Raw genomic sequence first — 13,373 nt, 5'->3', positions numbered from 1 at the left:
AAAAATTATGAAAATGTTTGACACATTGGAATTCAGTGAGTGGATGCAAAGAGGGCACTATAAAATCATCCTTGTAGTGGAAGTCTGGATAGACATGAAACAGACAAAAACTGCATTTATCCAACCAAGAGAAAAGGATGTTATACTAACTGCTAGATTATGTGATTAGAGTTAGCTGTGTGAATAATTAGGAAAGACTGTATTTTTTAGTGACCAGTACACAGAATGCTGATTTTGCACAGATGTGAAGAGCTATAGAGGAAATCTGATTTAATTTAAAAACAACACTAATACTTCTATGAAACTATCACCACATAGAATCAGAGCTGAAGTATATTTTTTCACAGGTGTATTTCCCCTTAATCTATAGGCTTAGTTCAATCCCAGTACTATAACAGAGTCACCCAATGTTAAATTATGCAAATCAACTTCCTCCAATTAACAGCAGTATTACTAATAGTGTTACATTATTTATAAAAGTATTATATTATTACTGCATTATATATATGTAAATATATATATATATATATACACAATACAGCATTAGCATTACAATTTTGCGCACACAGTGCAGAAAACCATCTGCTTTAATAGGCATACAAAATTGAGATAGGACCATCTGGATTTCTGAAATGTTTTCTACAACCAAAACAACTGTGTGTCAGAAAACTATTTACATAATCCAAGTCAGCTATAAAATTAGAAGGAAGTTTTATCCCTGCTATTTCTTATATATTTATTATCCCAACAGCACAGAGTTACAATGACAAGTCTATGCAGTCCATCTCATTTGGTAAAAGACAAAAGAATATAATAAGGGGGAAAACATTAAATGCTCATTCTTTCCTCAAGCCTAATGTAAAAGCAATGTAATGACACTGTAATTTAAAATATATACAATTCATGTGGGGCAAATATTTTACCTCATCTTACATCCAATTTAACATAAAGAATAAATAAATAAAAAAAAAACTCCACTCCTACCTGATCAGCCCCAGTGAGATGTATGAAACTCTCTAGGATAGAAGCACTTAGTCTGTCCATCACATCTATAGCCAAATCATCATCACTCTACAAAAGACAAAATACAAAACATAATAAGCTCAAAGTCAAGAAAAGCAGTACCCTTTCAGTGAGCAGTTACATGAATGGGTCATTGACTCTTACCTTGGAAATTTCTAAAAGTGTGAACAAGGCTCTTATTTCTCTAAGAACACTGACAGCTAATCTTCTGGTTGCAGGCCTTGTGCTGCAAAGAATAACCAAAGCAAAGCCTTCTACTACATGAAACACACTGGAATAAAGGGTCCTCTCCAGAGGAAGGGTATGTGCAGCTCCATTGGATACACCACGCTAAGGAAAGGATAATACAAGATAAACAAAAATTAAGAACAAAGTAAACATACCAAGATACAGTTCTATTATTAGTGATGGTATAATTATTGTAAGATACTTGGATCTTGCTTGGTTGCTAGTCAAACTTTTACATTATGAGAATTGTATTGTATCAGCTCCTTTGCATTTTTATCATATCTCTAAATTCAGTCCAAATAAATATCACAAACAAGTCTTTCTTATTTCACTTTAGCAAGGGTAAAATAAAAAATAAGTCATTAACTCTCACATTTAAGAGTATATATAAACTAAATGATTTAAATCTTTTCTATTTGTTAGTAAAAAATAGTTCTTTGTTTTAATTCCACTGTTTAAGCACTGCTATTAAATATACTTCCAACTACACATGATGACTTTTGACGTAAACAAAAATGTGCCATAAATTAGTTTTTAGAGAATACTTAATGATATTAAAATACATTTCTGGCAGAAATTTTTCTTTAAAATAATAGGTCTAAGAATCTTCCAGCACTGCAAGAAAATAAGTTAAATATATGTTACTTAACTAAAACAATAAAGCATGCTAACAAAAATGTATGTAGATCAAAAATGTATTTTAATATCAAAGAATATTATCAGGAAATACCTGAGAATCTTGGGTTTTATTGTGCATTTGGGCTGCTTGTTTCCACTGATTTATGAGCTGCACTAACATTTTTACTGCATTGTCAAGAAGCGTTGGGTGGACATCAGTTACTTCACGCACAATAAAATAAACAAATCCTGAAAGAACGTCTTCCCGCCAATCTGGAAAATCAAGCATTAATGCTTGGAGTGTATTGAAAGCCAAGGCACGCAGTTCTTCATCCATATGAATTGTCAGCCTGTTTAGAATAAACAGCAATATGATTACCCCAAATTTGCACATTCTAAACCAGCCTTCACAAATCAAAATTTGGTGTTAACTCTTCTTCTTTGCTTTCTTTTCTTTTTTCTTTTTTTTTTTTTAAACACAGAAAACTTCCAGAGAGATGCATTTTCTGCACTGAATACATCTGAAACAGGCTATTAACAGAAGGCTTCACAATTATAGCAAAATAATGCAAAACACTTCACAAAGCTAAGTATAAACAAATCATTTTCAAGAGCAATGTTCGAGCCTTTCATATGGGCCCATATTCGCATGCATCTGAGCAACTTTGGAGCTCAGTGGGCACCCAGTGGTGTGCAGGCTATTTTCTTCAAACTAAAATCTAAAAGAACATATTATTTCTACAGATAAAGCAGGTTTACTCTGGACATGAGAAAACCCCCCCACAAACTAACCTTAGCACATATAGTTAAAAATGTCTCAGCTTGTTAGAAGAAATTTATCTACTACTGTATTACTATTTAATAATTTACATATTTTATTCCATTTTTATTCCATTTATTCCATTCACGCATTCCAAACTCTGAAGAAAGTGTTAAAAAAAACCCTTCTTTTATACTACTAACAGTTTTTTTTAATAAGTCAACATACTATATGCAAATACACTTGTATTTCAGAACTACAAACTGACCGCGATTCCTGCACCAAGATCATTCTTATTTTAAAACTATACTCTCTCTCTCCAAACCTCTCCCTTCTTCCCAAGCTCTCCTAAAAGAGCGAGTTCATTTGCCCAATTTTATATGTTTCAGTGTATTTAATCTAAATCTGTTTTTATCTTCTTCCTTCTTTCGAGTAAAAGGGGTTGGGGGGGGAACAAATCAATGAGGAAGGTTTATTGCTTTAGTTAATAAGTAAAGATGGCTTGCATTTATCTCAACTATCTATTCTCACTGAATGCTCAGATTACCCATCAGCTGTCTCCCACCAGTCACTTATCAGAACTGATAAGGCAAAATCAATTTAAACTGAGATAAGAGACAGAAGAATATGTGTGGTGTTGTATCAAAGCACGGAAAAAAGAAGTAGAGTAAGTAGAGAGCAAGAAGTCTCCCGTAAGTGCTTGTTTCACATTTTGATAATGTCAAAAAGAATTTGGGGGGGGGGGGGGGGGGGGCACATGATAGTAACAAAAAGATCAAAAGTGCAAAAACAAAGCAGCAGAAACAAATTCCTAGTTTTCTAAAATTTCTCTCTAAAAATCCATGTAAGTTCAAAATCTTCTCTTTTAAGACATATTAAGACATTAAGACCTCCTGCTACTACCCTAGAAGATCAAGTAACACTTGACCAGGTACAGAAGGTAAGCAGGAAGAGGGGGAATGGATCCTTGTATGCAGTGGACTCATACTACATAGACAGTGCACTGAAAAACTCTTGATTACACAAACAGCTTTTAAAAAAGAACATTCAGTAAGAGCAAAATTTCATTTTCCTTACCTTGCAAGCAATTCAATGAGGTCAGTCCTGCTCATGCCATCTGGAATCAGTCTTGGGATAGCAGCAATACAAGTTCTGAACAAATCTATCTTAGGTTTTCTTTCACCCCTATGAAAACAGTTTATATCCCACAAAACAAGAGGGAAAGTGACTTCAGTACATCATAAATTTTTTCAAATTTATGTCAAAACTACAGAGGCTAACACGAATTATCACCCTCAATCTACACATTAGTGAAATTAGCCTTAATTTAATATTAAAATAAAAAGATAACATTTTAGTGCATTAATGATTGTATCTGAAACATATTACAGCATAAAAATAATATAACATGACCCTGACAGTGAAAATATTTTAATTTAATACATACGTTATCATGTCTTCAGGTTCTTTATTGGACATCTGCACACTAGTCATGCACATTGGTCTTCCAACTTCTTTGTCCAAATGCCTAAGAATGCTATCTAGTGCTTTTCTGACTTGAGGATAGTATATTGACATTCCTGAAAAGACAAAGAATTCAGATCATTTCTTTTACTATTCCATGTTCTCATTTTATTTTCACCTTATTTTCCATTTATTCAGCTCAGGACAAATATCTTTTGTACAGTAAGATGATATTAAACACACTTTAAGTGTTGCAAGAAAAAAAATGCATGCTGAACATGTAGTAGGTGTTGTTAAGTGTTAACAATAGGAGGTGAAAGTAGAAGTTTCTGTCAGGAAGAATGTAAACAAGGAAGTAGTTCTTAGTTCCTTTTCTGTTTTCTCAATTCTGAACATTTTAGTTCCAGTTGAAATTATACATTTGAAACAGTCCTTTAGAGACTACTTCATCAGCAGAAGATCAATACAGCATGGGGACTAAAAATTTCTCACTCCACCTCAGCTGGGGTTTGGGACATCCTAGAGTGACATCAACAGAACAAAAGTTGCCACACTAGTAGTTTTCAGGCTTTCTTGTGCTAATTCAGCAATGCAAAACAGTTTTTAATAAGTTACGGATCTGGTTTTGGACATCAGAAGTTCAATATTCTGTAGCAGCCCTCTCTACAGAAGCAGAGCAATTTTCTTAAAACATATTATCATTAGATGCCTAGTACAATTTAAAAGAAAAAGAAAAAGTCTACACAAGCGTACCACTTGAGAATAATTGAAGACACACATATATATAGGAAATGTCAACTTACAAAAGAATACAACATACCTATAACTTTTGCTTCCTCATCTGTCAGGGTTTTATTAAGAAAAATCTTCTTCACACGCAGAGTATTTCCTGAGGGAAGAACAACTCCTGTTGTTGGCATTGGTGGTTCACCATCTTTCTGCTGCAAACTATCTGCTATCACAAGGAAGACTCTGAGGCCTATATTCATCCTCTGCAATAGCAACAAAGGGAAGAAAAAGGAAGCAGGAAACAAAAGGAATTACAACATTAAAGTAACATAGATGAGGATAGGCATTATTTAAATATTACATTTTAGGGTAATGAAAGTAATAAAGTTCAAGCCTTCAGTGCCTCCCCACAACTCTGATTCTAGTTAACTGAACTGGCACAGACTAATGTACTTAATGTTTTTACAGGACAGAGCACTAAAGGACTTGATATGAATCTTGAAAATGACATACTGAAGCAGATATTGCTTCAAGTTTCTCATCTATTAGATTGGATCTTGAACCGTAAGAGCTAGGTAGGACTTCCCTGAAAAAGGCTTTACAGTTGTATTATAACAAGTATTCACACATACCCACTGAATTTGTTGTTGAAATGAGTCCAAACTGTAGTATTGTTGCTAGCTTCCTCACCAAAAATGAAGCAGCAATTGTGCACAAACACAGCCGCTACTTTAGTTTAATCAGGACAACCTCCTTTGATACACATTAACCTGCTTTCATCCCAGCTCAAAAATAGTTAAGCACTTTACCCCAAATTTTCTCCCACAACACCTCTTCTCCACACGTAAGTAATGAGCCTATTTTACCTCCGGATTAATAGTGAAGGTTTTAGGTGATTTTCCAACACTAAGAAGATCAAATATTATTTCTTTCATTGCAAAATCCAAACGTTCCTACGAAGGAAAACAGATTGATATGAACTCCATTTTCTGTTAATATGCATAGTGAAATCTCTTGGCTTTGCATAGGTGCTGGATGTCATGTCTTACTATCCTATTATTTGCAGTTTTAAAAAAAATTCTCTTTGCTAATTACTCCCATGAATTAACATTCTTGTTTATTTAATGTAATAAAACTTAACATTCTCTACAGTAAAACAAAAACCAAAATACATTAAGATAATATTGCTAAAATAGTAAAACACACATACAAATTAGGAAATGCATGAATCAAGGCTGTTTTTGCAATCTCAGATTACCCCCCTTTTGCAGCATGGTACAGGTTTTATTCATACGGTCACATTATGATATGTGCATAACCCACAGGACTTCAATTTCAGTTACTGAAAGAGATGCTACAGTAACTCAAAGAAATTAGATCAAATTGCATAGCAAATGGTGTTTCTTTATGACTGTGGCTCAATTCTTGCAGTCAAAAACATGCAGTAAATGATCCAGAAAGAAAAATTAAACAAACCAATCTGATTTATGAGACAATTGGACACTCCCTTGAAAAACAAATTACTTCTGCTTCTTTCAGAGTCCTTATACATGATGACAGTTGAGTTAAATAAAGTTTTCATAATAGGTTATCGATTACATCTACTTCATTCTGAGAATGTCTGGTTTCAGTCATTTGCGGAACTGCTAAACCAGAAACCATTCTTTGGTATTATACAATTTTATATACTCTGGAAGAAACATGCACCAAAGAATAGAAACTTTAGGATTTATTCTCTGGTGAGAGAACAGGTTGTAAAAACATACTGAATATTTAAGAAGTATTCAGAAATGAGGATGACAGAGGCAATAGAAAAACTCACTAGGGAACTAAGTATTCAGAACATGCATTGAAAAGAATAAAGCAAATAAAGCATAGGCACCATATTAAACAGCGAGGCTAAAATAGTGAATAGCTACTCATTAAATGTGAACTATTTCACTTTCTGGGTTCCCTCTAATTTTCTCAGGTCTGCATCTGGCCTTTCCCAATAATCCATTGCAATCTCATTTTCTACTCAGCCCATTCCCATGTCTGCTTCTCATTCCAGTCCAGACATACACCCATTGATTCCAGAACTTAACAACAGCTTATCTGTCTAGGCATTCCCATCCATCAGCTTCTTGTCCCTATTTGCTTTTCCAAATCTTTAACCAAATATCTCTCTCCAACTCCAGTTCATGTTTTTCTTTTTTATGTTTAAGTCAGTAGAAAGAATATGTTTATTGCAGCAGAAAGAAAATGTTGCAAAAGATACAGCAAGGAAACAGAACACAGTCTTTCTTGCTGTCAGCTGTTGTGATTCACATTAACATGGCTGACAGTAACCAGGAACAGCAATTTCAGGAAAGAGTTTTGTTCAGCTCTGGAACAAGTAAGTACCCAGAACACATTGCAGATGGAAACTCAAAATTTAAATCGCAAAACCCTAGTCTTTACTGAGAGCTTTTAATTATATTTTTCAAGAACTTAAGGGTTGTCAAAGTGGCTGTTTTTCCACAGGAATGAATAACCATAGCAATATATTTCCCAAATTTTAATTCCCTATGTCAAAGCACAAACTTAACAGATGTTCTAAGAACTTAAAAAAAAAAAAAAAAAAGTCAAATATTTTCTTCAGCTTGTCCCCTGAAATGGTTGAAACATTTCTCTTGAAAACAATTCCTAAGCAGGTCTGCAAATGAGCTGAATTGTAAAAGCTCAAAGTTTTAAATAACTAAAAATCAGCTATAAATACAGGAATCCTAAAAGGTGAAAAAAGAACAGTGAAGGATTTTGTCTCCCACTTAATCCCTGCGCGACCAGAAGCAAATCATCTTAGAAACTGAAGCATAGACAAGCTATCTGTAAGACAGGAAAACATAAGTCTTTAATTTATAAGGTTATTGATGGACTAGTGCTGTATCTTGTGAAGTTATATGTTGCATTTTGGTAATAGGACAACAGAAGCACCTAAAATAACACAAAGCACAATACAATACCATATACAATAATGCACACATTGCATATTTTTCCTCTATTCAAAGGTCTGAGTCTAAAAATAAGAGGATATAACTTACAGATGCTTAGTGCCATATAAGTGTATTATAATGAAATATACTAATAATACTACCAAATTTTTACATATATAATAAATATGCATACAACTGTGCAATATAAATACAATACTAATACTAACCATCACAATGTTCACACACAATAGTTATTGAAGTTACTGGGAAATAATTCTACCTTCCCTATCTTGTCACTAGTAGAAGTAGAATTTCATTCACTATACAGATTTGGGAAATTGTTATTCAAGATATAATGCCATTAGTTCAGTACAAATATTTCAAAAATCAACCTTAACATTACATTTCTTCCAAATAATGCTCACGCTTCTCATATCTCTACCTAGAAATAGTCTAGAAGGGTCTTACCTGAGCAATGAACTGAATAATCTTCACAAATATATTCAGGGGTGTGTCTCGAGGGACCACACTACGTGATCCTTTTGGAAAAAGTGCTGATACAATGCTCATGAGACGGCTACAGGAATTTAGAAACGAATATTATAAACAAATCCAGAATTTTTTTTAAGAAATAACTTTTTATAATAGCATAAATGTTACAATGCAAATGTGGCTGGTTGTATGTGATTACTACCACACATAATACAGAAACATATGACAGGCAGGACCTCCTATGTAAAGTATAACCATCTGCTGTCACAGGCAACAGTATCATATATTAATTTATAAACTGATCAAGATCTTTTAAAGTAGTTGGTCAGGAGGAGGAAAATCTGAATGACTATTCCATATTCTCGCTATGCTAATATTTAGAAAAATCTTTTCATTTTTTTCATTCATGGCCTACATTTAATGATGGCCACCTTACACCCTATTTATTATGGTACCATTAGTGTCTTTTAGCTTAAGTAAGTTTCCTGCTTCTTACCTCTCCAACCACTTCTGTCATTGCATATATTTAAAAGCAATCATAGACTTTCTTCATTCTACTGGCCAAACTAATCAAGTTCTTTTTTTCCACCCTCTCTTAAGATTAAGTCTCTGTTCCTCTGTTCACCCTACTAGCCCATCTTTGTGCTGGCTCCAAAATCTGTGTAGATATCATTAGGGGAAAATAATAATAATAATAATAATAATAATAATTTAAAATGCATTGCACAACAAACTTACCTTTGAGTTACAGTGTTGCTTTCACATTTTATTCTAATAACATAAACCCACAATAATCTATACAAAGATTCCAGTGCAACTCGGGACATTTTTGGATCTTTATTCTGTAAAATAAATTTAAATGCAGTTACTGTTGCCCGTGTGACACAAAACTTCTATTCTTTTAACTTTTGAGAATATATTTTTTGAACAACGAAAGTTGATGTTTTTAATACTCTGACAAAAAGTTTGAATATGTTTTCATAAAAACATTCCTGTATTACATATTTACAATACTATTTAAATATTGAACTAGTAATTTCAGATTATTTTATACGTGTCTTTTACTCAAGAGCAGAGGAGTAACTAACAAGCAGATACTCCTCTTGAGATGAACACCAAGAGTGTATTGCCTCAAATAACTCTTCTCAGAAAGCTACTGGGAATGGATACCTGCTTTATAGGAAACTAATTTATAGTTCATGCCTAACAACACTGGAGTAGCTGTTTTGAGTCAAACACAAAGTACAGCTAAGTTCAATATTCAGTTTATAACAGCAGTCAGTAGCAGGTGTGGAAGGAGAGAGCATAGAAAAAGGACAGGCATACAGGATACTTCTCTCAGTATGCCCTCCAGGCTTCCAGCAACTTGGGGGCTGGCTGAGGGTGATACTAGTTTTTACTTACTTCTAATGGATTTTTATTTTAACAATTAATCTAGCTGCCTGAATTAATCTAAAATCCTGTGGTGTAATTCAGTTTAAATTATGTACCGTATGAAAAATAATTCTTTTTGTCTCAAAGCTACTGATTTTTAGTTCAGTTGAACTCCTAGCTCTTATACTGTATAAAACAGTGAGTAACAATTCTATATTCACATTCTCCAAACCAACTTCGGGCATCCAGCTGAGGATTCTCTGTGTATATATAACCCTGGAGCATCCAATGCTACTCTTGAAACTGGCCATTAGTATTAGCTTATAAATAGAATAGACAACTCCAAGGTGTCATCTTTTTAGGCATTCACTCAGTAAAAAAAAAAAAAAAATTCTTCCCCATCTCCGGTGAAGTCTTTCTGTTTCAAGACACAAAATTTCTGTACGATGGCTTGAACCTAATGAACTTCACTTATTGTGGCTCCTATCATAAGCCAGTCAGAATAACAATGTTACTTTGTCCTCCCAGGACAAATAGAGTGCAATTTTATAAAGCGTTTAAATGGATCTATGCCAGTACCATTAAGAAAAGAGATGCTCTCATCTTTTGTTCCCTTCACTGCTCTTTTCGCATCAACTCTAACAATATGAAAGTCCAAGTCATATCAGTAAGCTGATCCAAATAACTTCATAACTATGTATGTCCAGTAGAATACAAGAAGGAGAATAATATGGGTGGCTTTAACATGGATGGGTCAGGACCATTATATTTGGTAGCAGATTACTTTAAGGAAGGCTAAAACAATATCAGGAAAACACAGATGCTAAAATAGTCATGGTACTTCATAGACAGATAACATATATGGCTGTCTATCAGAACACCAGAGGGAAGTTAAGCAAATTCACTACTTCAATAGTCTCAGTGTGCATTTAGGATGCTGTTCCACAATAGCTTAAACCAGTCTAAGTCAGGGATAATGCCATTCTACCCTTCCTTTCATGCTTAATCAATGTGTTCCTATCATCACCTTGAATTAGCACACATGGAATGTGGCCAGGGTAAATTTAGGAAGGTGCTCTGGACAAAATATAGAAAGCAAAAAGTCATGCCCATCCCTGGTTAGCATTCAAACAGATGAACTGCTTGAACCATCCTACTGTCCAGTGAATTTACCAGCAGTTGTTGCAAGGAAGAGGCAAACACTCACAACTGCATGAGAGGCCGAGACTGTGATAACGGTGATTTTAATGAACTTAAACTGCCAAGAAACTATGATGTTACTACATCTAGCCTACAGGTCAACACATCTTCAAGGTCAAAGTAGGTTTGTGAATTCACTGGTAGACACATTACCACCGTCTATCTGAAATGCATTGTCTAGAATTTTCTCATTAATTGTAACACACTTCAGCAATGCTTTGGTTTTCCTGTATCTGATATTCCAAAGGGGAGATTAATTTAGAAGTCCAAAAGAAAACCAAAATATAAAACAAAAATCTACTATTGCTTTCAATGATCTAATCACAAAGCCAGTATAGGCAGCGGATATTTATGCTTCAGTCAACCACATTCCTCCACATTTGAGGAGCTTTATCTTTCAATACAGCTATTTCTGATCAGTTACAACACAGTTCACTTCCTTGTCAAAAAGCAGAAAGAATGAGGAGGCATTCACATTTTAAAAAGGTTACATGATTATAAATACAGCAGCACTTTTAATTTCTTACGCATTGGAAAATTTCATTACATTTTTCCTATAACTAATAACTGAACAAATATGCTAGAAGAAAATGTCTTTTATATATATATATAACTATGCCACATTTATTCTAAGCTCAGTGTCAGTATGTCAGTATTTCCTCTTCTCTTTGAAATTACTGCATCTAGAATACAGTATCTAGTAGCCTATTTAATTCACCATCCTGGCTGAATTTCAGTCTTTTAGCTGATGCATGTCAGGCTTTAAAGCATTTTTCTTGGATTTTTGTTTCAAATATAGTTCTGTATCCTGAAACTTTTATCACAGGTAAACTATAAGCAGACTATGGAATAAGCTGTCAAAACTGTATCTCTATTACAAAACAAAAAAGTAAGGGCAAATCAACAGTGGTCTTACAAGGCACAATGAGACAAATCAATGAAACATATCTCAATGAAGGCAAGAAACAAAACAGTATTTTTTGCGTGTTAGTCAAATGTAATCACTTACTGAAGAAAGTACTTTTTAACACTGATGTTAAACTTTTCTTCTGTTCTGAACTAAAACAATTTCTACTTTTTAAAACCTGCAAAACCAACAGTGTAAAAGTCTTTCAAGTTAGTGCACTGCAAGTTGTTACAGTAAATAAGTTCCACATTTTTATTGTGAATGTTTTCATGTTTGCTTACATGCAAAATTTGCTCACTTTTGTTTAAAATGAATTAACAGAAATAACCATACATCTGAGTAGACATTTTACTTCCCAGGGGAAACATGCACTGTTGCTCAAGGAAACCAGTTGTGATATTGATATTCAATCTCACCAGGCCACATTTTCACCCTCAAAAAACCTGATACTAGATAATTATCTGAACTTTTTCCATTACTCCCTGGCAGAAAAAAAGATCTTTGAAAGATTAACTGTTCCTTGTCCTGTTGCATCTTCACAGTACTAACAGCAATTTTACAGAGCAAGGAAAGCACAAAATACCACAATTAACACAAAAACAAAATACAGCATTTACATTAGACAAAGCAACATTTCACTGAGTTATAACAACATATTAACTCACCTGCAATGTTTCTATTTGTTTTCTGATACTGTTGTTAGATGGCATCTAAATAAAGCAATGTGAGACAGCAAAACATAACAAACATGAGAATGGGAGGCACATGCATGTTAGGTGAAAAAAAGCACAAAAACAATGGATAGCTGTATAGTAAGGACTCTATTCAGTAGAAATACAGTTTTTCCTATAATAGCAGAAAACGTTCCCCCAACTTTGAAGGTTTCATGGTAACAGATACTAATGTTAAACTATAAAAGTAAAAACATTCTTATCTTTCACCAAACAGTGGTGCAGAAAGCTAGATACTTCTCCTTCTCATTTTGGCAGATTTCTTAAATGTTCCTTCCTCTCCCCCCTATAAGAGGTGGTATGGGTTCAAGGTAACTCAGCTTCGTTCAAGAATCTATCAGTTTTCTCAGGTATCTGCTAAGATTAGTCTACCAAAATACTGATCAAAAAAATAAACAAAATGTTTTGCAAAAACTGACCACTGTTATAGCCTGCTGAGCAAATTCAGAATTTTGCCCACACAACAGTGTATAAAGCAATGTCCTGGTGGGCTCAAAGCTGAAATAGCCACCCAAACACCATGCAAGGTCAAGGTCAGCTACACGCATCCCAAAAGACTGCCTTTGGTACACTCCAGGCCTAGAGCAACTCTTACACCTCATTTATCTGCTATATGAACTGATCTAGATGCAGAGCTATCTAGTCCCTCCTCACAGCAGTAATAACAGGAAAGAAAAAGAAAACTAAGCTGCTTCTTTTCAGGAAGGCTAGGATGTTTTCTACATGAAATATGCCTGTGTGCACTGATACCAAGTACAAACAGTTTACAAGGAAAATAAATATTGCTAGCACTGGGTCTGGGATTCAGAGCACTCTCAGGAGCATCACCAAGTGTAACATAGCTACAGTTGTTAAATGAAACATCGCACTGAAATACTGCACTGTAAGATAGGATA

General features: G+C 34.2%; 1 protein-coding gene across 12 annotated transcripts in view; it reads right to left on the bottom strand.

Annotated features, from left to right (window-relative positions):
- The window catches only part of FRYL (FRY like transcription coactivator), a 183,405-nt gene that overhangs the window by 68,570 nt on the left and 101,462 nt on the right, over window positions 1–13,373 (bottom strand). For 9 of the 12 annotated variants that reach the window (XM_064511175.1, XM_064511176.1, XM_026093729.2 and 6 more), the window contains 10 exons: window positions 12,412–12,456; window positions 9,004–9,107; window positions 8,242–8,350; window positions 5,689–5,775; window positions 4,914–5,085; window positions 4,077–4,209; window positions 3,707–3,814; window positions 1,982–2,219; window positions 1,168–1,353; window positions 985–1,071 (listed from right to left, as the gene is read on the bottom strand). In XM_064511175.1, the coding sequence (XP_064367245.1) occupies window positions 985–1,071; window positions 1,168–1,353; window positions 1,982–2,219; window positions 3,707–3,814; window positions 4,077–4,209; window positions 4,914–5,085; window positions 5,689–5,775; window positions 8,242–8,350; window positions 9,004–9,107; window positions 12,412–12,456 (1,269 nt within the window). The remainder of the gene's footprint in view (window positions 1–984; window positions 1,072–1,167; window positions 1,354–1,981; window positions 2,220–3,706; window positions 3,815–4,076; window positions 4,210–4,913; window positions 5,086–5,688; window positions 5,776–8,241; window positions 8,351–9,003; window positions 9,108–12,411; window positions 12,457–13,373) is intronic. The other 3 variants (XM_026093731.2, XM_026093736.2, XM_026093732.2) reach the window with 1 other exon arrangement.

This window comes from Dromaius novaehollandiae, chromosome 4 (genome assembly GCF_036370855.1).
Source record: "Dromaius novaehollandiae isolate bDroNov1 chromosome 4, bDroNov1.hap1, whole genome shotgun sequence".
NCBI classification, from domain to species: Eukaryota; Metazoa; Chordata; class Aves; order Casuariiformes; family Dromaiidae; genus Dromaius; species Dromaius novaehollandiae.
This window is presented reverse-complemented; position numbering and strand designations above follow the sequence as displayed.